The sequence below is a fragment of the Drosophila suzukii genome, chromosome 2R (assembly GCF_043229965.1).
Source record: "Drosophila suzukii chromosome 2R, CBGP_Dsuzu_IsoJpt1.0, whole genome shotgun sequence".
NCBI classification, from domain to species: Eukaryota; Metazoa; Arthropoda; class Insecta; order Diptera; family Drosophilidae; genus Drosophila; species Drosophila suzukii.
Window position 1 is genome coordinate 15,013,978 of NC_092081.1, and position 25,248 is coordinate 15,039,225.

The 25,248-nt window shown below is 42.8% G+C and overlaps 4 protein-coding genes across 8 annotated transcripts in view; all 4 read right to left on the reverse strand.

The window, feature by feature from the left end:
* Positions 1-90: 90 nt before the first annotated feature.
* LOC108008131 (UDP-glycosyltransferase UGT5-like) lies at positions 91-2,742 on the reverse strand. Of its 2 annotated transcripts, XM_070995265.1 has the most exons (4): positions 2,662-2,742; positions 1,763-2,021; positions 1,045-1,710; positions 91-979 (listed from the first exon to the last, which is right to left on the reverse strand). In XM_070995265.1, the coding sequence occupies exons 1-4, from the start codon at positions 2,662-2,664 to the stop codon at positions 315-317; spliced, it is 1,593 nt and encodes a 530-aa protein (XP_070851366.1). In that variant the 5' UTR covers positions 2,665-2,742; the 3' UTR covers positions 91-314. The 2 variants fall into 2 exon arrangements, with proteins under 2 accessions (XP_070851366.1, XP_070851367.1); XM_070995266.1 differs by lacking the exon at positions 2,662-2,742 and having other exon boundaries at positions 1,783-1,923.
* A 1,291-nt stretch (positions 2,743-4,033) lies between these two features.
* LOC108010195 (UDP-glycosyltransferase UGT5) lies at positions 4,034-6,829 on the reverse strand. The gene is made up of 5 exons (XM_017075039.4): positions 6,618-6,829; positions 6,397-6,555; positions 5,868-6,329; positions 5,335-5,813; positions 4,034-5,279 (listed from the first exon to the last, which is right to left on the reverse strand). Exons 1-5 carry the CDS (start codon positions 6,718-6,720, stop codon positions 4,890-4,892), a joined length of 1,593 nt encoding a protein of 530 aa, XP_016930528.3. The 5' UTR covers positions 6,721-6,829; the 3' UTR covers positions 4,034-4,889.
* Positions 6,830-7,025: 196 nt separating this feature from the next.
* On the reverse strand, positions 7,026-9,374 carry Ugt49C1 (UDP-glycosyltransferase family 49 member C1). Its single transcript, XM_065863673.2, has 6 exons — positions 9,253-9,374; positions 8,823-9,141; positions 8,602-8,760; positions 8,073-8,534; positions 7,539-8,017; positions 7,026-7,483 (listed from the first exon to the last, which is right to left on the reverse strand). The coding sequence occupies exons 2-6, from the start codon at positions 8,923-8,925 to the stop codon at positions 7,094-7,096; spliced, it is 1,593 nt and encodes a 530-aa protein (XP_065719745.2). The 5' UTR covers positions 8,926-9,141; positions 9,253-9,374; the 3' UTR covers positions 7,026-7,093.
* Positions 9,375-10,089: 715 nt separating this feature from the next.
* Positions 10,090-25,248, reverse strand: part of ASPP (Ankyrin-repeat, SH3-domain, and Proline-rich-region containing Protein) — a 44,133-nt gene continuing 28,974 nt past the window's right edge. For 2 of the 4 annotated variants that reach the window (XM_036813178.3, XM_036813179.3), the window contains exons 2-8: positions 17,088-17,370; positions 16,507-16,774; positions 14,517-14,734; positions 12,392-14,445; positions 12,114-12,331; positions 11,211-11,413; positions 10,090-11,114 (exon numbers count right to left, since the gene is read on the reverse strand). In XM_036813178.3, the coding sequence (XP_036669073.3) occupies positions 11,070-11,114; positions 11,211-11,413; positions 12,114-12,331; positions 12,392-14,445; positions 14,517-14,734; positions 16,507-16,774; positions 17,088-17,258 (3,177 nt within the window). In that variant the 5' untranslated portion in view covers positions 17,259-17,370 and the 3' untranslated portion in view covers positions 10,090-11,069. Of the gene's footprint in view, positions 11,115-11,210; positions 11,414-12,113; positions 12,332-12,391; positions 14,446-14,516; positions 14,735-16,506; positions 16,775-17,087; positions 17,380-25,248 lie in introns of those variants that run through there. The other 2 variants (XM_070995262.1, XM_036813181.3) reach the window with 2 other exon arrangements.

The following is a 25,248-nucleotide window of genomic DNA, read 5'->3' on the forward strand; positions in this document are numbered from 1 at the left end:
ATTCGCACCAATTCATAGATTTATCAATGTTTATTTTTTTTCAAGTAGCCTTTTTCAATTAATAAGAACTATGAATACTACACCGAAAGATCAAAAATAGTACATTTTATTATATACAAAATGTGTTTTAAATCGTTTTTATTATAAAATGAATTACCGTAATCTTTTTCAGAACTCAGTTCAGTTCAGTATTACCAATGCACTACAGTTTTACTTTAACATTATACAACATTTAGTATAAATGTACTTATATATAACATAATTCTTTCCTCTTTATTTAAAAGAAATAAAGTTTATTTCGTTTTTTGCCAAGTCTACTGGGCCTTCTTCTTGGTAGGGTTTTTTGATTTATAAGAGCTGCGGCGGCAGATCAGGATTACTGCTATAATTGACAGGATTATGAGAGCGAAAGCAAGGGCCACAATGTCTAGAAGGTAGAACTGGTACCAGGGCAGCTCCACGCCAGCTGCCACCAGGTGAGGAGCTCCCCTGTGCTCGATCACATAGTTTATCCAGTACATCGCTTTATCCATTGCCTTAAGTGGCCTATCACGGAACACCCTTGAAGCTTGTCTTATTTTATTACTATACTTGGGGTTTTCGATCAGCTCAAGCAGTGATTTCCGTAGCTCATCTGCTGCTAGTGTTCGGAAATCCATTCTCAACGCATATCCGGCCTTTTCGGCTTGATAAATGTTTAGATGCTGATCACAATAGACCGGCATTCCTAGAATTGGTACTCCATTGAACACTGCTTCCTGGATGCCAAAGAGTCCGCCGTGGGCAATGAAAACCTTGACATTGGGATGCGCCAGGATGTCGGCCTGAGGCAGCCAACTCTGAACCTTAACATTGGCCGGCAGATTGGGAAGCGTTTCATTTTCGAATTTCCAAAGAACACGCTGTTTCAGACTGCCAAATACGTCTAGGAATATCTTAAGCTTTTCGGGAGGCATATCCGCGCTGCGCACCTGGGAGCCTAGAAAAGACATAATTAAATCATATTCATTGTCCTCTATGCTTGAAAGATTTAATTTTACAAACCAAAGCTGAAATAAATAGCTCCATGGGTAGCCTTGTCCAGGAATTTCTGCAGATTCCCCGGCAGATCCTTGGGCGGTTGAATGTGCAGTCCGCCCACTAAAACCATATTGAAGGAAATTGGTCTGGGCGATATCAGTGGCATATAGTTGTTCAGCAGGATTGCTGAAATGTTACGCTCCAATTCTTTGACAGTGGGAACTCTATTAAGCAAGCGTGAGAAGTGTTTAGTTAGAATGGCATTCTGCTTGGGATAGTAGGAGAACTCCCTGATGAGATCCTCGGCACCACTGATGGCCACATTTCCAATTCGCTCCCATAGATACATGCGGTCCGAATAGGGCATAAAGCCATGTGGAACATAGGACCACGGAGAGACGATGCCAACTAGTTGGCTAAAGAAGTTTGAAAAGCCTAGGGTCGAAATAGTTATGATGGGGATCTGGAACAGGTGTCCCAAGATAAGGGCACCCTCGTTGTAGAACTGCGGTGCCAGCAGCAGATCGTACTTCCCAACTTTATCCTTGATATTGATAATGGCTTGAACTTCCGGCTGATCGAACGCAAAGTCTGTGCTGCGAATACCCATCATATTGACCAGCTGGATAAGGGTCAAACTCGATACATCAGTCATTCCTAGTACGCTGTTGGTGCTCGTTATCTTGTTAGCTAAGAGAAGGAAATAGTTTAAAATATTTAGTTTACTTGCCACTTCACTTACCTTCTGGCCAGAAATCGTACTTTGGTATCACTATTTCTGAGTAGTTCGGACCAAGCTTTTCCTTGGCCATGGAGAATGGAGTGATGAATGTAACATCGTGTCCTTGTTTTACCAGCTCCCTGATTATGGCATTGGTCATCATAAAGTGGCTCTTCCCAGGGAAAAAAAAGGCTGCGAGGATGCGGGAACTTGCACCCAAGTCTAGTTGCTGAAGAGCCACGATGCTCAAGAAAAGTATGTGCAAAGCACTTCCGAAATTCTGTAAAAAAGAATGCGTATTTTTTAATTATACAGTTTTGTAAATAATAAATAATAAATTGTAAACTAAATAAAATATAAACAAAATAAGTTGTTGTCTTTATGTTGAACATAAAATCCCAGTCGAAATAAAAAAAAAATAAAAATAAAAAATGTCATTTTTGAACGACAGAAAATTAGGTTTACCCAAAGGTAATTTAATAACTAATCATACGCGGTTAGTATCGTTTTTATAGCTTGTATTCTTTTAAGCCGTACTCGCCAGCTTGAAAAAGGGTCAAAGGTATATTCTCCTTCGCAGATTTTCTGTCAGTTTTTTAACCTCTATCTTGATTACGGTGCTTGTAACACAATGTAAATTGTTACGTTACTTTATATTATAATAATATATAATATTAGTTTTTGAATACATTTTTTGGACACTTTGTTAAGGGGTGAGATCAAGATTTTTTTTGGGCCACCGTTATGTACATACGTGGCTTAGATTACCGTATGGATTTCATAATTTACTAGGTCGCTAAAGCCTGGAGATCTCGTGTTATTTTTATTTTTTTGTTAAAACCACTCTTAGTGAAATTTTCTTCTGAGCTTATTTCTAGCCAGTAATCTATTATTATTCTTAATGATTGCATTTAACAGACCATTTCCGGTTGTTTTCCACGGAAAGGACAGTCAAAACCGACTCTACCGACGACTTTTAAGCGACTGGGAATGGGGACTGATACGTCGTTTTTACAAATGTAGTAGGTGATTTTATTGTTTATGAAACGATCGACACCTTACTGGGAAACGGGCAAGAGGTAGAAGGAGGCGTGTCCGCATATATATATTCTTGATTAGGATCGCTAGTCGAGTATTTCTAGCCACGGTCGTCTGTACGTCAATCTGTCTGTCTATCTGTCCGTCCGAATGAACGCTGAGGTCTCCGAAACTGTGAAAACTAGAAACTACTCTAATGTCCACAAACTCCCACAATGAATGTGTGAATGTTTTATATCAGTGAAAATTAAAATTGGTTTTAAATTTTAATTAATCTTAAAATAGATTAAGTGGTATCTGATAGCCTCGACTGTTGCGTATCTTATTGCTTTTTATCAAAAGATGTCAATATAGCGAAAGCTCAACGAACTACCTACTTTAAATGGGAACCGGTTGTTTGATCTATGGTAAGTATATCAAAGCACGAAGAGAAGAATCTTTTTTTTATACCCTTGCAGAGGGTATTATGATTTTAGTCAAAAGTTTGCAACGCAGTGAAGGAGACGTTTCCGTCCGCATAATTTATATATATTCTTGAACAGCATCCCTAGACGAGTCGATCTAGCCATGCCCGTTTGTACGTCCGTTTCTATGCAAACCAGTCTCTGAGTTTTAAAGCTATCGTGCTGAATCTTTCCCAAAAGTCGTATTTCTATTAGTCGGAACCAGCCGGATCGGAAAACTATATCTATAGCTCCCAAAGGAAATAACATTTTTTAATGAGTTCTGAATTCCGACTTTAATTTTATCAACATCGGACTACTATATCATATTGCTGCTTTAGGAACAATCGGAAAATTGGTGGGAAATTAATATGAAACATATTAACACACATTAATATGAGACATAGTATCTTATACATATTATTGGGAATATTCCATTTTTGGTATTTTTTAGAATTTCGAATTAAATTAATAAATATAACTGCAAGGGTATACACACTTCGGCTTGCCGAACTTCCTTTCGGGTTTTTTAATATCACTGAAGCTAGCAACAATACTTAAAATTTTAACATGGTGTTACTAACATTGATTTTTTCTTATAACTGCAAGGGTATACAAACTTCGGCTTGCCGAGATTAATTTCCTTCTTGGTTTTGTACTCAAATAAGACACCGATTGATAGCATATGAAATATGTTTCTTTAAAACTAGTTTTGATATGGAACGTTCTCTAGGTACTATGTATAAACCCAATTTAATTAGCACATTAGAACTTTGCATGCAAAGACCATGTTATGGAATACTAAAAATGCTAACCTTTTTGTGATCTTTAATTAAGTGATTTTTCGCAATTTACATATTTTTATCCATATTTTTTAAAAGTGTCATGCTTTATAAGTTTCACCCTACATTTGACCAGATTAATTGTTTTAAATATAATTATACCCGTAACTCGTAGAGTAAAAGGGTATACTAGATTCGTCGGAAAGTATGTAACAAGCAGATGGAAGCGTTTCCGACCCCATAGAGTGTATATATTCTTCATCAGCAACAGAAGTTTGCCACGCCCACTTTAACGCCCACAAACCGCCTACAAACTTCAAAAAATCGTAAATCGGAAACTATCAAAGATAGCGAATTGGGATCTCAGATTTAGATTCCGTAGCCTTGTACGCAGCGCAAGTTTGTTACGCGAATATGCCACGCCCACTCTAACGCCCACAAACCGCCCAAGCCTGTGGCGCCCACCATTTTCATGCTAGTTTAAAAATTTTAACTGAAATGTATTGGTCTCGTCAATAACTATCGATTGATCCAAAAAAAAAATTTGACACGCCCACTCTAACGCTCATAACGCTTAAATCTGTCTACCGCCGGTAGGTGGCGCATTTCAATCTCGCTTTGCTGCTTGCATATATCCATTTCCATTTGGTCCCTTTAGCTGAGTAACGGGTATCTGATAGTCGAGGTACTCGACTCTAGCGTAACATTCTTATTAAAATTTAACCTTGTTCGTTCTATAAACACACGAGCGATTTGTAGCACGCTTCTTCGTAGATTTGGTATATTCGTGATCTATTTATTTACTCTTTATAACGCAAATGAAGTGGTTTAACTCTGAATACATTTAAATCAAATTTCTAAAATGTTTGCTTAAATTCACGAATACTAATTTTTTTTCACCTTCCTGTGCTTTTTATTGCTGCCCATTAGCAATCTAATGGCTAACGAGAGAGCCAGTATTCCTGCCAAGACAATGGCGGCCACAAAGGCCATCACATCGAGCAGATAGAATTGAAACCAGTTGAGATCCCGGCCTGCGGATCGCATGTGCGGTGCACCCCGATGCCGGATGACATATTCGATCCAATAGACAGCAGTTTTGCGCGGCTCCTGCGGTCGATCGCGAAAAATGTCCGAGACCCTCTGCACGTTCTCCTTATAGGTGGCATTGTGGATGAGTTGAAGCAGGGAGTGTCGCAGGACTTCTTCGGTAATCGATTGGAAGTGCAAGCTAATGGCGTATCCACCCAAAACGGCCTTGTTCACATTTAGGTGCTATAATGAAAACAAAACTAAGTAACGCGATGAATTCGGATTTATCTGCAAGTACCTGGTCCGAGAAGATGGGAATGCCTAGCATTGGAACAGCATAATGAACTCCCTCCTGTGTACCAAACAATCCGCCGTGGGTGATGAAAACCTTCACGTTGCGATGGGCCAGAATATCCGCCTGCGGCAACCATTTCCTCACCATCACATTTTCCGGCAGCTGGCGAATACTCTCGTCCTCGAGTTTCCACAGTACCCGCTGTTTAAGGGAACCGAATACCTGCAGGAACAGTCGCAGCATCTCCGCGGGCATATCCTTGCTCTGGACATTGCTGCCCAAGCTGAAGAAGATGGCGCCCTCGGTGGCCCCGTCCAGGAAGACCTGCATGTCAGCCGGAAGAGCTTTGGGCGGATAGATGTGCATGCCACCCACCGACACCATGGCATCCACGGTGGGACGTGCCGTGGTCAGCGGTGCGTGACTGTTGAGCAGCATCACCGAGATTTCCCGTTCCATGTGCTTGACCTTTGGCACCTCACCTGGAATACAGTCAAGTTAGGTGGCTTCCCCGAAAAGCGTTCTCCTCAACTCACCCAAAACAGGGCCAAAAAACTCCCTGGCCACCGCATCCATTTTTGGGAAATAGTTGAGGAGCCTATTCATATCTTCATAGAACGACACATAGGAGTTCTGCACACGTTTCAGGAAACTCATGCGATCGGTGAAGGGCATAAAACCGTGAGGCACAAAAGACCAAGGGCTTATCAGGCCCATCATCTGGCTCATGTGGTTCTCATGGTCCAGAGTACTAGTGGTTACCACGGGTACTTTGTAGACGTGAGCCAGGGCCAAGAAGGCCTCCTGGTAGAACTGCTCCGCCAGTAGAAGATCGAAGATTCCGTCCGTCTGCTTGGCATTGATAAGGGCCTGAACCTTGGGCTGTCGTAGAGCATGTTCCGTGGTTTTCACCCCGATAATCTCCAGCATTTTTAGAGTATCATAGATGGTCATGCGGGTCAGCTCGAATAAGTGCTGGGCTCCAAGGTTCAGCTTAACTGGCGGTTTCAAACGATGGCGATGATTGAAGATTCGGTAGGCTTTTCAGAAATACACCCCACTCACCGTCGTGCCAGTAATCATAGACCGGTTCTATCAAGACCTCCGTGTAGTTGCTGCCAAGATCCTCTTTCTGCAAAGATATGGCAGTAATCATGGTCACCTGATGACCACTTTCGACAAGTTCCCTAATCAAAGCATTGGTCATCATATAATGGGACTTGCCTTATCGAAAATACATAGCATCGGTATCAGAATATATACATGTTGATTTGTAAATAATTTACCTGGATAGGAATACACAGCTAGTATTTTATATCCATCAACCGGTTCTAGATGGGAATACAAATTTCCAGCCAGGAAGAGGTAAAATAACACTGCAAATTGCATCTTTGCAACTCAAAATAAAATTCTGAAGAGGTTTCTTTTTTATATTTTTGTTGACTAGTTTTTTGCACGGTCCGTCACGGATGAGATTCTGACTTCAACTACCATGCTCTACCCAGAACCAGACCCGAAAAGCTAGCTTAGCTGGGGTTGGAACTGCTAACTCGGCTTTAAGTTCATGTTTATATCGCAAACAATTAAAATTAGATTATTAAAACAAATAAATCAAAATCGTATTGTAAGTAAGTGGGCCGTTCGTCAATTGATATTGGCTCGTTGTTTAATATTTTAAATAGATTAGATGTAGATTATGCTTTCAAGAGTTTTATTTTGCAAACCAAATTTCTAAAATGTTTGTTTAAATTCACGAATACTATTAATTTTGTTTAGCCTTCCTGTGCTTCTTATTACTGCCCATTAGCAATCTAATGGCCAACGAGAGAGCCAGGATTCCCACCAAGACAATGGCGGCCACAAAGGCCATCACATCGAGCAGATAGAATTGAAACCAGTTGAGATCCCGGCCTGCGGATCGCATGTGCGGTGCACCCCGATGCCGGATGACATATTCGATCCAATAGACGGCAGTTTTGCGCGGCTCCAGCGGTCGATCGCGAAAAATGTCCGAGACCCTCTGCACGTTCTCCTTATAGGTGGCATTATGGATGAGTTGAAGCAGGGAGTGTCGCAGGACTTCTTCGGTAATCGACTGGAAGTGCAGGCTAATGGCGTATCCTCCCAAAACGGCCTTGTTCATATTAAGGTGCTAAAATAAAATCAAAACTAGGTAACGCGATGAATTGGGATTTTTCTGCAAGTACCTGGTCGCAGTAGAAGGGAATACCCAGCATTGGAACAGCATAATGCACTCCCTCCTGTGTACCAAACAATCCGCCGTGGGTGATGAAAACCTTCACGTTGCGATGGGCTAGAATATCCGCCTGCGGCAACCATTTCCTCACCATCACATTTTCCGGCAGCTGGCGAATACTCTCGTCCTCGAATTTCCACAGTACCCGCTGTTTGAGGGAGCCGAATACCTGTAGGAACAGTCGCAGCATCTCCGCGGGCATATCCTTGCTCTGGACATTGCTGCCCAAGCTGAAGAAGATGGCGCCCTCGGTGGCCCCGTCCAGGAAGACCTGCATGTCAGCCGGAAGAGCTTTGGGCGGATAGATGTGCATGCCACCCACCGACACCATGGCATCCACGGTGGGACGTGCCGTGGTCAGCGGTGCGTGACTGTTGAGCAGCATCACCGAGATTTCCCGTTCCATGTGCTTGACCTTTGGCACCTCACCTGGAATACAGTCAACTTAGGTGGCTTTCCCGAAAAAGCATTCTCCTCAACTTACCCAAAATAGGGCCAAAAAACTCCTTGGCCACCGCATCCATTTTTGGGAAATAGTTGAGGAGCCTATTCATATCTTCATAGAACGACACATAGGAGTTCTGCACACGTTCTAGGAAACTCATGCGATCGGTGAAGGGCATAAAGCCGTGAGGCACAAAAGACCAAGGCGTTATCAGGCCCATCATCTGGCTCATGTGGTTCTCATAGTCCAGCGTACCAGTGGTCACCACGGGTATTTTGTAGACGTGAGCCAGGGCCAAAAAGGCCTCCTGGTAGAACTGCTCCGCTAGTAGAAGATCAAAGACTCCGTCCGTTTTCTTGGCATGGATGAGGGCCTGAACCTTGGGCTGTCGTAAAGCATGTTCCGTGGTTTTCACCCCGATAATCTCCAGCATTTTTAGGAAATCATAGATGGTCATGCGGGTCAGCTCGAATAAGTGCTGGGCTCCAAAGTTCAGCTTAACTGGTGGTTTCAAACGATGGCGATGATTAATGATTCGGTGGGTCTATCATAAATACACCACACTCACCGTCGTGCCAGAAATCATAGACCGGTTCTATCAAGATCTCCGTGTAGTTGCTGCCAAGTTCCTCTTTCTCCAAAGATATGGCAGTAATCATGGTCACCTGATGACCACTTTCGACGAGTTCCCTCATCAATGCTTTGTGCATCATAAAATGGGACTTGCCTTATCCAAAATACATAGCATCGGTATCAGAATATATACATGTTGATTTTCAAAAAGTTTACCTGGAAAGGAATACACAGCCAGTATTTTATATCCATCAACCAGTTCTAGCTGGGAAAACAAATTTCCAACCAGGAAGAGGTAAAATAACACAGCAAAATGCATCCTTGCTACTCAAATTAAAATTCCGAAGGGGTTTATTTCTTATATTTTCGTTTTTTGTTAGTTTAGTTTTTTGCACGGTCCGTCACGTATGAGATTCTGACTTCAACTTCCGTGTTCTAGCCAGAACCAGTCCCGAAAAGCTAGCTTATCTGGGATTGGAACTGCTAACTCGGCTCAAAGTTCATGTTTAGATTGTAAACAATTAATATTAGATTACTGAAACGAATAAATCAAAATCGTATTCCAAGTAAGTGGGCCGGTCGTCAATTGATAATGGCTCGTTGTTAAATAATAATTGCAAACATGTGTGAAACACAAATTGTTTACTTTTGATAAGGTTACGTAATCAGTCGCAGATATAAAGAGGCAATTTAATTGATGCTCGCGTGCCGGAAAAGCTTTTCACTTGCTTGGAGGAGAATTGAAAGATGCACATACTTGAACCTCTGAATGAATACTGAACTTGAGCAGTAGTTTGATCATAACTTTAAATGCGTCGCGGATCTACGAAATGTATAAGAGATTCGGCTAGAGATATTCCATTCGAATCCCGAACAGTAATAAAGCACCATGTTTACATAAGCTTTCTTAATTGATTTATTTTCATTTTTCAAACGTTTTTGTATTATAATGTGAATGTCGGCTTTTTCCTAAAGCATGCAGATTCTAGGGCTTCCTGCGAACCGCAATTTTTTTTATGGGAGTGCCACACGTTCTTTGACTGTCTGGTACCCACGGTATTGGATATTTTATAAAGGTTTATTACCCAAAATTGGTTCAAAATAAACCACTAATTATAAAGATATAAGCAAATATAAAATAAATAAACGCTAGGTGGCGTGGTGTGCAATCTTGGAAGCCGTCGCTGTGCTGCTTGCATATCTCCATCTCTCTTGCACTCCCTTCAGATAAGTAATGGGTATCTGTGAGTCGTATTGTTTAGATGCGACAAATTTTCTTTTTGATTTGATTTCTTTATTTCTAGTTCATCGCTCTTGGGATTCTGAACATAACTTTTCACCGATAAACCCGAAAAGCTGGCTTAGTTTAAATGAATATTGAACGAGAACTTAAGTTCGATCAAAGCTTTAAATTCTACGAACAGAAGATTCAACAGAAGAGTTTCCATACGTACTCCCAAATAATAAAAGCACCACATTTACATAAGCTTTCTTAATCGTTTTATTTTCCAACGTATTTGCATTTTAATGTGTTGTTTTCCTTACACGCTAGGTATTAAGCAATCGATATATTAGGTATAATTAAATTAAGCTAAATTAGAACGTATAACCTATAATGCGATTACTTGTCAACGAATCCGCTTTATGTAATTTACATTTTCATATTCGATACAAATTGTTTAAATTATTCTCGTCTTTATACAAAAATCACATTCGATTCGTTATGTATTCTCCTTGTGTCAGTTTTGTTATCTGTGTTAAAATGTTTTCCCTCGATTTGTGTGTGAACTTGGTTCGAGTTCAATTAAAGTTTAAGTACTAACTTGATATATGCAATTAACAAAACTCCTTCAGCTAAACGTTGATGAAACATTTTGTGTGTGTATGGGCGTTCAGGAATTTATAGTTTCTAATTTTCCATTTTCCAATTTGAACTTTTTTCATTGCAAAAACTTGAAGGTGAAGTTTTTGTGGCGAGCAGGCGGCTGATATGAGTTATAAGTCTAGGCCTTAAAGCTAAGGGGCTTAAGTGAAATTCAATTTGCGGTTGTACGTATGCAGGGTGGTCGGGTGGTAATACATATGTATATGTATCGGTGATATGAGGGTGATATGTGGTGTGCTGAACTTTGTGCGAAAGCCGGGCTAATTGGGGCCAGTCGTCGGGATAAATGACTCAGGCGGAAGCTGCTGCTGGTGGTGCTGCTGCAGTCGGTTCCATTCCATATGGATGAGCATATGGTGAGCCCGCTCCTTCCTGCTCGTTCCTCGTCCTTTGTGTTGCTTTTCTCGAAACAAAAAGTAAACAGAAAGAAACATGGGCCGTGATAAATAATTCCCCGATGACTCCTGCGGTGGCACGTGCCCAGAATCGGCCAGGGACTCCTAGATGTACTTGGATATGTAGCGCTTCTGGATGAGTCGGCCGGCCTTGCGCTTCAGTATGGTGAAGCGTATTAACTGCTAATCGCTGAAGTGCGGCGAATGCGGCGGCACACGTGGGTACAGCTGTGGGGAAGAAGGAACAGAGAAGAGTTGGCACTCAGTTACCATCCTGCGTACGTGGTGGCCTTTCATCAGCAGCTCCATCAACGGGATACTCACCCCCAGGAGATTGCGGGGCACGTAGCCCTCCTCGCCGCCGGCATTCCGGGCCCACCACCACTCGTTCTCGGCGTCATCACCCTTGCGCAGCACGATCAGCGGCTCGTTCACGTGGAAGGAGAGTTCGTCGCCGTTCTGGGCCTCGTAGGAGAACACGGCGTACACGTCCCCATTGTGCAGGATGCCCAGCTTCTCCTGGATGCCTGTTAGTAGAGGATACGTTTTTATTACAATTTTATTAAGGCGGCGACCTATCAATCTTTTGACCTTTTTACACATGAACATACATATTTATGAAAAAATGTATAAAATCAATATGGATAAATTGTTACATTACTGTTTAAAAAAGTAATTTATGACGTTGTTTAATTTTATGAGCCATTGAATAGAATTATAACAATAACACAACTAAAATTGATAAAAGTGTTCTTTCTTTACGATTCTGAATTGTAAATTAACTATTCTATTAACTATACTCTATTCTAATTAACTATACTATGGATCATCAACGAATCTTTAGATCATCAGACATTTGATGAACATTTTTATTGAGTTATTATTAAGGCGGTCACTCATCAGTCTTGTGACCTTATTATTAGTAAAACAACATTTTTTTTTGCAAATAAATAGTAACATTACAATGAAAATTGTTAAACCACTATTTGTTTAGAGAAGAACATGAAAAAAATTGTTTTCTTTACTATTTTGAATTGTAGATTAACTATTTTACTGGATCGTCGACGAATGTATATTTGAGGAACCGTATTTCAGTGGTTAGACTGTCAGGCTTTTATATATACTTGAGAACTACCTATTTATTTTATAGGATGTCTCTGTTCTAACTATAAAACCGCTGAATTTACCAATTTTTTTTGAGAATAATATTTGCCCTGCCCCACTTACTGTACAAATACTCGGAACAGCCATCGAAGCCCTCCTCATCCTCCTCGCACTTCTCCGCCGGCGTCTCATGATCCGACAGCGTGGAGGCGAACAGGCAGGCGCCATTCTCCACCAGGAACTTGACCATGGACAGATTGTTGCAGCTGGCGGCACAATGCAGTGGCGTCCAGCCATCCGAATCCTGGGCATTCACATCGCAGCCAAACTCAACGAGGAATCTAAAGCAGAAAGTGATTAATTGGATAAAATAAAGAGCGCCAAAGGGTCATGTCACTTACTTGACAATGTCAAAGTGGCCGGCACAGATGGCATTGTGGAGCGCCGTAATCCCCTCATCGTTGGCCGCACTCGGATTGGCCACTTGCATGGCCGTCTTCTTGACCAGCTCCAGTTCCCCCTCCAGACTGGCGTCCAACAGGAGGGCCAAGGGATCGAAGCTCACCCTTCTCGCCAGCTTGGGTTTTCCGTTGCCCGTTCGCTCCTTGATGTTGCTGGTTGTCGTGATGGTTGTGGATGCGGATGAGGATGTGGTTGTGGATGTGGTCTCCTGCTGACTGGCTGGTGGGACCACCATGCGATCCGTCTCATCCGCGCTGGATTCACTGCTCGGCGAGGGCTGGGGTGAGGTTGTGTCCTGTTGGCTATCCGCCAGCTGTCTAACTGGAGTCTCCGATTTTCGCTGACTTTGGAGCACTGGTGGGGGCTTCTGTTGGCCATTGGAACTGGATTGGCTGGACTTGAGGCGAGGTTGCTCGAACAGCGGCTGCTTGCGGATGGTCAGTGGCTTGGCCTTGATGGGCAAGTTGTCGTTGATATTCAGGGATTGCAGACCAAAGGTGGCCGTTTGGGTCTTGGCTGCTGGCGCTGCTCCTCCTGAACCTGCGGATCCGGATGCACAAGCCTCCACTGGCGATGGCTGCTCAGTGGGTGACATCTTGCTGGGCTTGGGCGGCAGGGCGGGTCGGGGATCGGTCATCACCACATTGGGCGCCACGCGATTCACCTTGGGGCTGTAGGTGATCATTTTGGGTATGGAGCTGCCGCTGCCGCTGCCCATCGATGTGGGCGCCACACTGCTGATGGGCTTGCGCGGTGGCACTGCCAGATTTCCCACCTGCACCTGGAGCGGCTTGGAGGCATTGGACACGGCCAGGGCCACCGATTTGCTTATCGCCCCCAGGGGCATGCTGTGCACTGTGAGCTGCTGCTGGGTGTTGCGCTCGGATAGGGTTTCGCTGGTCACTGAAATCTCGTTCTTCTTGGAATGCTGATGATCCTGGCTCTCCTTTGCCGTTGCCTGCTGGTTGAGTTTGTTAATCAGGGCGGAGGCGGAACTGCTAGTGCTGCTGCTGCTCGAGGAGATGCTCTTGGGGATTTTGCTGGCATTCGTGGAGGCGGGAGGAGGTGTTGCTGCTTGGCTGGCTGCATCTGCAGCTGCCTGAGCTGCTGCTGCTGCTGCTGCCGCTGCCGCCGCCGCCGCTTCCCGATCTCTCTTCTTGGGACCCACTTCCGCGTAGATGTGCGTGGTGCTGTCCATGGCCTCCGTTTGAGCCTTTTGGCGCAACTCAGCTTCCGTTTTGCCAGGAGCCGCCAGCAGCTTCTTGGCCAACTTGGACTCGTCGCTTTCACTGCTGGAAGTGGCATTGGCATTGGCCACCGGCACGGGCACAGATCCCGCAAAGAAACCATTGTTCTGCCCCAACTTGACATGCGTCAAGTCCTGGATGAGCTGATTCTGCTGGTTGGTATTAGCCGTTGCTGCAGCATGCTTCATCCCGCCACTCAGATAGCTGGCCGTGCTTGTGATGGTGGACTTCTGGGGGGTGTGAATAAAGGGCTCCACGGCGGCCACATTGCCACGAGCTCGTCCAGCGGCAGCGGCGGCGGCGGCAGCTGCCAGTTGATTCACCTGCTTCTGCAGCAGTTGCTGCTTGAGGGCAGCCACTCCGCCATGTTTGCTAGCCAGGTTGCTGCCAGACTGCTGGAATGTCTGTTGCTGCTGCTGTTGCTGCTGGGCAGTTGCTGCTGCTGCTGCAGCTGCTGCTGCCAGCAACTGGGCAGACTGCACATGCAGTTGTTGCTGCTGCTGTTGATGTTGCTGCTGCTGTTGCTGTTGCACCGTCGGCTGTTGTTGCTGCTGCTGATGTTGCTGATGTTGCTGCTGCTGCTGCTGTTGCTGGTGATGGGTGTTGGCCTGCTTTTTGCGCTGCAGGCGAGTCTGCAGCTCGTAAATGCGCTGGTCCACCGACCGCAGCTCCGCCTGCCGTTGCTGCAGTGCCTCGCGTTGCATGTGCAGCCGTGCATCCTGCTGCAGTGACAACTGATTGCGATACTGCAATAATAAATAACAAATAAGTAGAAAAGTGTTGCCCCAATTAGTGGCTCTTGTGCTCCAACACTTACCATCAGTTCGCGGCGCAGCTTCTCCAGCTCGCGGGATGCCTGGGGAGGAAGGGCCTGGCCAACTCCGTTGCCAGCTGCTGCCAGGATGTTCACAGGACATCGACGGTCACGTCGCAGCTCCTCCAGCTGGCGGGTGAGGGCCTCCACCTTGGCCACGGCCAAGCTGAGCTCCTTCTCCTTTTCGCTGAACAGCGCTCGGATCGAGTCCAAGTCATTGCCTAAAAAGGGGGGATAAATGGTATAAAGAAAATCAAAAATAATCTATTAATATTTCCCAACCCTACCATTCACTTTGTAAGGTAATCTAAAATAATCTGTGCATATTTCCCAACCCCACCATTACCACCTCCCTTAATAAGAATATACCCTTAGTACGGTTATTATCTGGGCTATAATGTCTAATCTCTGGCGCTTATTAAGGCCTCCACCACTAAATCTTAATTATACTTTACCTAAAAATAAGCTGAAACAATCTGTAGTTAAGCACTTGATTCTTGATTAAGGTGGGTGCTTCTTTCTTGAGTGCCCAGCTTAATCAACAGCGTTCTCCCGATCCATTCCCTTTCACCACTAACTATTTTATAATCGCTGGCCGCCTGCTGGTCGCCGGTGTTTTCCTTTCGTGGATTTGGGTTGCCTGTTCAAACTAATTACAGCCGCAGCACAGGGCGCCAGCTCATTAACATAATACCCTTGTATGGCAATGTGTGTGCGGGCCAACATCTTCTTAGCCATGTTCAGGGGGCGTTGTTCCCGCCCACAGGCAATCATAAAGGACAACAAAGTGGCACACATACATAAATTAAATTCACACACGCGAGGGACGAGTGGAGGGGGATGTGGATGTGGATGTGGATGGGTCTGGGATTGGGTGCTCCGGAATGGAGGCAGGCCACCACTCAACACGGTTTTAACACATGTTAATTCACCCAGAGAACCCCTCTTCTCCACTCAGCCAGCGGTGCTTGACTCAATTGGAGAGGGAAGCTTAGGAAGGGATAGGATATCCCAAGCAGATGCACTTGGTGGCACTTTGCCACTGCCCCTAAACTAACCCCCACCTCCAACCCTCTTTTCTCCACCCCTGCACTGTTCAAAAGTTGCATAATAAATCGGGGTCGTGCCTTGTGAAATGTAATTTAAAATTGAAAACAACGGAGGACAATTACTCATTGCTTTATAAAATATTTAAATGATTAAATATTAAACCATGAACAGAAATGGATTGTTAAATCTCTATAAAATATATCACAACTTCCGAGAGTGTTTTTTTTTCTATTAACAGATATGGGACGGGGTATTTGAAACCTAATCATCACGAAAACCCGGCCATGTTCCTAACTACAAAATATATTTTTAAGCTTGGCTTTTTGAGTTCCTATAAAGACTGACAGATTAAATTGAGTTCGATCCAGAATGGAATTCATTTTAAGGAAGGACATACTCTTTAAAACAAACTGAGACTTTTATTATAAAGTTATCATAAATAATACATATGTATATATGTATGTTAAAAAGTTCTTGTTGAACTTTAAAAATAATTTAAGCTTTAAAATATAATCAGGAAAATGTCAGAATGCTAATACCTTTGAGTTAACATTTAGGGAACTATTTTCTCAGTGTATGTTCTCTCTTGTATAAAAATAATAATTTAGTTAATATATGGGTTGTCACAGAAATGTGGTCCAATCAAACTGTATACAAATTTGTAATGACTAGGTTGATTTACTACATGGCATGCCCGAATCCCACCTCACTCGGGTTAAAAAGTATATGTAATATATATTTTATTCCAAGTTTTTTTATTTCTACTCAACAATTAATTTTTTTACGCCCTTCTCCCACAACCGAGTTCTGGATTGGCCAATGCAACATGTTATATACTACATCTCTTGCAGTAAGATCTTGATCGGCTGCCCCTACTATCCCTTAAGCCCTGTTCCCATATATATAAACAACTGCAAGTAGAGCCTTCTGCCAGTGTACTCACTCAGGGTGACATTGTAGGTCTTCTGCAGGTCCACTTGACCCCGCAGCGCTCGCAGGCGGCGCAGCTTGGACTCCTGGGCCTCCACCCGCTCCCGCAGCCGGCGGAGCCGCTCGCCCTCCGCGCTGGCAACTGCGCTGCGCACCTCCTGCGACTTGAGGAAGCGCAGGCGCTGCTCCTTGGTGGCCAGCAGCTGGTGCTGGCTGTCGATTTGCTGCTGCTGTCTCAATGCCATCGCCCTCAGTTCGGCTGACGTCAGCCTGCTGGGCACCTGCAATGCAAAGATACAGATTGAGATGTCGGATCGTTAGCGTGATGATAAGCAGCGGTGTGTGTCATACACCCGCATCACCCCGAATAAACCCAAACGTGAGAAATGAAATTTCACAATTTATAATCCGAGACGTAACCAAAAAACCCACCCTACGAGGCGGGAAACTCAAAAGTCAAACTGAAAGTTGTCAGCGTTCGTGGTCAGCCATAAATCAAGTTATGCTTAAGCTAATTTCGGCTTTTTGTTGTGTTGCAGATTGGATTTGCTCCAAGGATGTGGAGAAGGCAGCCTTAGATACCGGGATACTCACATTCAGCTTGGGCTCGGAGGTCACCACCACTCCTCGCGTGGGGCTCACAAAGGCCAGGGAGGCTGTCGATGATGATGACGATGATGAGGATGCCCGGTGGGCGGGCATCAGGGAGGCGGGCGGCATCTTGGGCAGATTGCCGGAGACGGGTCGACACACGCAGGTCAACATTTTCGACGGCCTCTTTTGATTTTTCGCTTCGATTTATCTTTGATTTATTTGAATTTATGTTTCGTTTTGGTTATTATTCAGTGCACTTGGAGAAACCGACGCGATTCGTGTTCTGCTTCACAAAAAATCATATAAAATCGATTTATATAGGAAAGAATTTTGTCACAGTCTGTAAACCATCTCCTTTTAAAATGATTTTTTATAGTGGCGAATGTTACATATTTAACACATCAATATTCAATTGTGTTCTGGCCCTCAAAATTTTTAATAAAAAGGGTTTAAGATCTTATGAATCTAGCCTGATTATTAACTTACTGACTGGATTTGTTTTATAAAGTCATGATTCATGACTAAAAATTCTGTAGCTATAGAAGTAACCTCTTTCTCTAGGTTGCCATGACTTTGAAAAATAAAAAGAAAACTAATGGCAAGTCATAGCATATCTGTAATCAGTTATGTTTTATTTTCATGCACAGACTTATTACTTTTTTAAATAAATACAGTAATTAAGTCGAAATTAAATCATGCTTTCAAAGTGCTTTGGTGGACATTTTGTAAGTTTGAATTTTGGCCTTGTAAAGTATATTTTCGAAATGAATAGATGAACTATAATGAGTAGAAAATGTTATAACATTCGAATTTTATTTGTAATTCCAAACTAAAATGTTTGGCATAAAGCTAATCTTCACTGATCCTACAGTGTTCGCTTTAAAAGAAGTGCTTTTAAATGTATTCACTAGTAAGCATCACATCGTTTTTCTAAGTGCATCCTCCCCGACTTCATTCTTAGTTGCAATTCCATTCACTGGCTTGCGATAGTGTCCTTGACTGCAGCAGAAAAGCAGGAACAGAAGCACCAAATTTGTGTGTTATTTTTTTATTGTTCAAGAAAATGTATAGCGCCGGAGAGTTTGGCGGACCATGGAACCCCCGTCTTCCGGATCCCCCTAGCGGAAAACAGCGGGTGCCAGTGGCAGTGCCAGCTGGCGCCAGTGCCTCTGCCTTGTACTCGTTAATGGATTTTCAATTCAGTGCCTGATTGAAAGCACACTTTGTGTGGCCGTGGGTGTGAATGGGGGTGCCTCTGTTCGTGGGTGTTGGTGGAAAGTGCACGAGTGTTGCAACCATGTGGTTGTTCTGAAGTGCGTGGGTGGGTGGGTCTATTTGGTTATGGGGTGTTTACCAAACGCCTACGGGGTTGTCAATGGCAACGGGCAGTGCCGTGACAATAAAAACGCTCCATGGACTACGAGTTCCAACTGCTGAAACAACAAGCAGCAGTTAAAGTCATAGTTGCGTGTACATAATCGCTGCCACTTGCAATTACATAAAGGATACGGAGAGGGAAGGGGTCAAGGAGCGGTTCGGTTCGGTCCGGTCCCGGCACGGGAAAATATGGAAAAACCGGATAGAAGCAGATCTAGCCCTAACAGAGTCACTCTTGAGCGGAAAAACACGTACATATATATCCACTCGACGGGCTAAAGACCGACAGCAAACAATAAAATGCCGTCATGAGGATTGGCCCTGGACACGTCCCAGTCTGTTATCGAGTATCGTGTCTACTTCACGCCGACACTGGGGATAAACATGCCGGGCATAATCAGGAATATCATTGCGCATTCAAAAGATATACGCCATTGAGCACACATATCGTAAAATCTGTAATGGCAGAATGTCCACACTTGAGAGTAAATAACTCTATTTAAGGGAGGAAATTTAAAAAAGGATACTTATCCAATTCTTCGCGGAAAATAGGATTACTTAAAAATACTTTACTTTACTTTTGAAAATATGGTCAGCATTAAAAGGATCTACATATGGTAGATATCATAAAACAATGTTGAAATAAAATAAAATAATAAATAAGACCTCATTTATATTGTAAGAAGCTTTAGATACGATTTGAATTAACTGAAAAATGTACGTTAATACAAGATATCAAAATTTTAAAAGCTTACTTGTTTAGTAAACATTTGGGGAACTGGTATTTGAAAATATGTCTTACAAGTTTTTATTATTTATAGAGGTTTGTGACAAATATTTATGTGGTATCCAGAATATATAGAATAAGAAACCCCTTCCAAAAATTTCAAATGTAAAATGTGAAACATTTTTTCTCACTGCATTTGCAACTCAACCATCCATTGACTAGCACTCGTTCCCATGGTGCTTTTTGCTTTTGGCCTCGCCAAGTACAATTGGCTTCGGTCACCATCATCAAGTCCAGGGACGAATTGATGATGGCGATGACGATGACGATGGCGATGATGACGGTGGCTGCAATGGATTGCCCTGGCAAGAGCTGCTTCAATTTTTAACCCCACAAGATGATCAGGCAGGGCAGAAGACAGACTGCAATGAATACTGGCACCCATTCCCCTCACTCAATTTATTGCCCCTTTTCTGGGTCACATTATGCTTGTGGATGTAGCAAATAAAAAAAATAAGAGTCGCATTACGGTGAAATGATACACAAAAAAAGCATACATATGTCCCGAGACAGCGCGTTTCGCAGCTATAAATCACATGTAAAACACCAGCCGTAAGGAGAGACATCAAATGTCCGGCATTCGACTTCCCCAATACGACTGATCTTTAAGGTAAACCATTTGCAGCTGTCATAAAGTTACCCATAAGCGGTTTGTCAAACTTTGCAACTGTTTAAAGACCAAGTTCCTCTATCTTTGGGCCATAGTTTTAACGAACTTGCCGGCAGCGTAATGAATTAATCTACTTTCCACCGATGCCATCTGCGCAAATATTTGCTCAAAAAAGCAAACTTTGCCGCACCAACAGGACAGCAAAAGCAAAAGCAAAAGCTCGAAACTTGTCGAATGCATTGAGACCGCAGAAACCAAAAAACCAAAGGCACATGGCCCGGGCGATGAATGTATCCTGTAAATTCAATGTGGCGGCAGCCAGCCAGCCAACCAGCCAACCAGCCATCCAGCATTTTCGAGGAATATTTTCCAATTAACAAAGTTTGTCATAATAACTCGCTCGCTGGCAGGAATCTCCAGCATGTAACGAGCAATGTGCTCGGCGTTATACCCCCGACATTCCTCCTCTCTGTATTTACATTTTTGCAGCCATTTATGGCGCTGACGAAGCTAAGCAGTAGGAACAAGGAGCAAGGAGCCGGGAGCAAGGAGCAGCAGGAGCGGCAGGAGCAGGAGCAGCTGAGGAATCAGCAGTGAAGGACACTCTACCCAGTCCCAAGAATTTCCGGCATTTTCGCTGGCGCAGCGCAAAAAGTTAACCACTGAGAATAAAATAGAGCAATATCAGTTTCCAATTCCCAACTATACCATCGTTAACCCTGAAAAATAATTGAAATCGGATCTGTTTGTTTTGCATTTTAGAAAATATCTATTGACTTCCACATAGGAGCAAGGTTAAAGGTAAAGCTTTAACCATATAACAAAAAAAACTTATTTTATTATCTTTATATATTATGTTATAAAAATAAAATAGTTATAAAATAAATTAGAAATATTGAATATATACTAGGCTATCTTATAAAATCTAACATTTTTGATAAGCCTTTCAACATTATAATAAGAAATATTGTAATATTTTTTGTCGAAACAGGCTAACTATCTAACTTATACTGACCTAATAAAAGATCACAGAGTTTTAAAAATATATCAAATTAAATTTAAATCAATTATTTTTCTTTTGCGAATATAAATTACTGTTTTCTAGAATTTTTCATTGTTCAATTGTTATAAAATGGTGTCTTTTTAACATTTTACTTAACTTATTATAGGCATTAAATTGGTTGATGGACGTTTTAAATACATTTTTATATTTTACTATAAAAAACAACTTTTTTCTAGGAATAATAAAATTAATGTAGCCTCAAACTTTATTATAATTGGGCTCCTAATTATTTCTTTCCGTGCACTCGAAGGGAAGGCAAAAACGCAACTATTTATGTTGCACAGCGACGAAGTACCCCTTTACATTTCAGAGTGGGTTATCGGAGGGCGGTGGGCGGTGGGCGAGGAGCGAGGGGCGTGGCAGGAGCCAACCAATATAATTGTACATTGAAAGATGTCGGGGAAAAAGTCGCGACGTCGTTGGCATTGTATAAATGTTGTTGCCTCTGGTGTTGCCACTTCTGCTTCTACTGTTACTGCCTTTTGTTGGTGGCGGAGCAACAAGCATTTTATTGATTTTAGCCCCGTTTTCAGAAGGAGTTTGGGGGCAGAGCAGGACATCGCGTGCGCTTACGTTTATTGCTAATTTTTTCCCCTTTTGTTCTACTTTTCTTTTGCGTCCTGTCGCAACTGGCCTTACTTCCATTTGCCACTTTTCTCGGCAGTTGGCCGGACAGTGTCCTTGCTGCACATTTCCAAATCGATTACAAACAGGATATGCACTGCGGAAGCGTGTTTGATGGAAGTGCCAGCCGCAGCAAAACGATTAGAGGGGAAACAGCCCTCAGAAACGCATAGAAGCCCATGGAAACCCATGGAATACCCCGCATACCGAGCCCCACCGGACGCACACACACATCCGGTTGGGATTCAGTCACGGATTGGGATTGGGATTGGGATTGGATTGGCCGCCATCGCCTTTGTGGCCATTTTGTATTTTAATTAATTCCAGCAACTGGCGACGAGCTAAAGTTTTGCCTATGCGATAGAATGTCCGCAACTTTGGCAATTTGTGTGCAACGAGGGGAGACGAATGGGCCCGCTGACGAAAACGAGACAAGGACACCTGCAGTCCACATCCTCAACCTCAACCTCATCCCCCAACCTCACATATAAATATATTCATTTACCAGCTTGTAGCAAGCCAGGGTTGCAAGCCAGCAAAAGACCAAAAGCCATTATTAAATTAAGATATTTGATATGCTTGCTCTGCATTGAAAGCTGAAACTTAAATTTAAAATCAGGAAAATATTTAAAATTGCCTTTGAACCACTCAAACCAAGTTAATTTGCCTTTTGTGACAGATAGAAACATTTTGCCAGAGGATCAGTGCAGAAAAAATAATCATTTTAGCCGCAAAACCAAAGCAAAGCCGCAATTTGATTGTCAACTAAATTGTCGGTGGAAATTCATTTGCGACATTTGTGCATCCCTGATAAAAACATATTCCTCGTCTTTGGACCGCACACACATATGGTAAATGCGACAAGGATCCTTTGCCTTTGCTTGGCCAAAAGCAAGCTTCACTTTCGTGTTAGTTACTGGAGCAGACATTAGTGGCACTCTCCAGCGAATCCTGCCCCCCTTTTTGCTCCTCCTACGTCCATGGCAAACGGTTTGTTCCAAGTGGTTTCAGTTGCGAGTGGCTTTTGCCTCGGCAAAAAGTTTTGCACACTCATGTCAAGAACGGCGGGGGGTATAAGGGTTGGGGGTTGGGGGTCAGCCAGGATGGGCCAGGATTCGGGGCCAACAAAAACTCTGCTAAGGGGCTTAAGTCGTCGCTCACGCGAATCTCACGTCCCTCATCTTACTTCTCACTTCCCACTCCCGAGGAAGTATTTTGACGTACTGCTGATGTCCGGCGGACTGCTGCGGTTGCGGTTCAGTACGGTTCGGTTTGGTTTGGCTTGGTCTTTTTTTCCCCACTTTTTTGGGGGACCCTTAACTTGGTAAACGACCATCATACACCGTTTGGAGCGAAGCCCGTCCACAGAACATCCACACGCGTTGTAATTCCTCTGACCCTTATTGGTCGAATAAGAGAGTCCCAGTTCGAGTCCAAGTCCGTGTCGGCTTTTCCCACTTTTTTTTTGGTTTTTTGTTTTTTTTGTTTCGTGCCAAATGCTTAACACTCAACAAAGTTGAGAGTTGAAGCAATTTTCCGCAAGAGTAATTAAAGCAACGGGCTGGTTGCCAAGGGGGCGTTGTTTTTGCGGGTACGGGGGGTGGTAAAGGTGGGTGGTGCCAGGCGCCTGTGGGTCAATTTACACGTGAGCAGCCTCTGACCTGTTTCAAATGAGTGTAAAAACGGAAATTCTCCAAATGAAATGCGAGTGCGTTCAAGGTCACCGAAATGTGCGCGAAATGTATGCGAATCGAGTGTAAAATACCAGAAAAATCCTTCCTCTGATTGGTTACATTGAATAGAATGAGAATGCTTAAAAGTTTTCAAATATAAGAAAGGATCTCAATCAATTTAAAGAAATTTTGAAATCCCTGAAGTCCTGACTCATCATATATTTTAAAATCAATATTCTCTTAAATTACAAATATACATTCTACATTTTGTTTTACCAATTAAAATGATTATTGATTAATTTTAATGATTAAAATTGAAACACTTTCAACACATTCATATTTTTTTTCATTCGACATATAATATCACGTTTGGCCAAAATGGAAAAACATGTTTAAAAAAGGTTTATCTTTTGTGTTGCAAATTGTAATGCCCATGTATACACCTGGAAATCACGTAGTCTTACATGTACTACATTAAAACAAATTGTGGCTTTACGAAAATGCAAAATATGGATTACAATTGACTTGTTGCAGCAGTAGTTAGTTGATAAAATAATAGTAACCCAGGAAAGGTTACCAAAAAGTTAAATAAATAAGTTACATCAAGGCCAAATGGAATAATTGCAGCTTAGGCTGCTTTTTCACAAAACCACTGCAGTATGTTGCGCCCAGGGAATCGCTTTAGCAAAAGGACTACACAGGAAATCCAATAAAGTATTTTGCAATGAACCAATTCGAACACGATTCCCTTCGCTCGCCTGCACTCATTCGAAAAGTGTTGCATACTTCTGAGGGCCACAAATTGAGAACTTCCATATTGGATGCGATGCAAAAGGGAAGGAATTACTTTCTGCTGTCAATCGATAGAGTTTGGCCCATTGAACCCAATGAAATATTCAGTCCCATTCAATCGCAATCAGCTCTTAACTGGGTATAAAAAAGGCTTAGCAGTGAAACCTCAATGCCTAATATATACCGATGGCTTATTGGCATTGCAAATAATTTGCGTTAATTAAGTGACTGTCAGGAAATCGGAATAAAATACCAGATGGGAAACAAAAAGGACGAGGGCGGTTCAATGTCGGTGCACTCGTTATCGACTGTTTGGCAACTTAATTGCGTTTGCTTTTGTAAATTTAATTTTAATTTAATGCTTTATTGAATTGCCTGGCCTCTGCCATTCACTCACGCCAGTGCCATTATTGATGACAACGTAAAAAATCATAAAAACAATAATAAAGCAGAATAAATAAAAATCAAATTGAAGCATAAAATTTACACGTCCTTCTTTCGCAGAGCAATTGATTGAACACAATCATAAAATATATAAACAGTGTAAAATAAAAGAATAAATAAATAAATAAAGCGAGATGGCCGAGTGCCACTTGGGTGTTGGGTGGGGGGGGGGGGTTGGTTGGCATTAAAAATTTACGCTCGTTTTTTAAGCGCAGATTATGCAAGCCAACTGGTCAGCTCACAACGGGCCCATGGTAAATTGTGGCCATAATTCAGGGAATTAAATTTAAATTTGCCGGCTAACAACGAGCAGCCCTCTCGATCCTCGACCCCAATTGCGCCGGCAAATAATAGTTCAATTTCTCACGGAATTCATTATTCAGGACCCAAGACTGGACATAGTTGGCTCCTTCTTCGTCCTTATTTACCATTCTGCAGAGCTATTAGCCTGCATACTTGAGCTGGAGTTCCTGGCAGCGGCTGCCATTGAAATGACTTTTAAAACTTTTTACAGTTGTAATTATTATAAATAAATGAAGCGCAATTTGGCGGGTTCCCAGGAACCCTCCTAAAAGACCATCTCCTACCGATTTTACAACGTTTATTTCTGTTCTGTTCCAATGTTCTTGACGTGTGTGTATGTGCGTATCTGTGTGTGTGGGGTTCCGCTCGTGTCTGTTTATTATTAACTCGAATGACGACCCAAAAATTTGCTCATTTCCAGAGCTGTCAGTTTTAGGGGGGCCTACTAGACTGACTAGAAAAGACATTCAGCCAGAAGGCCAAGGAGA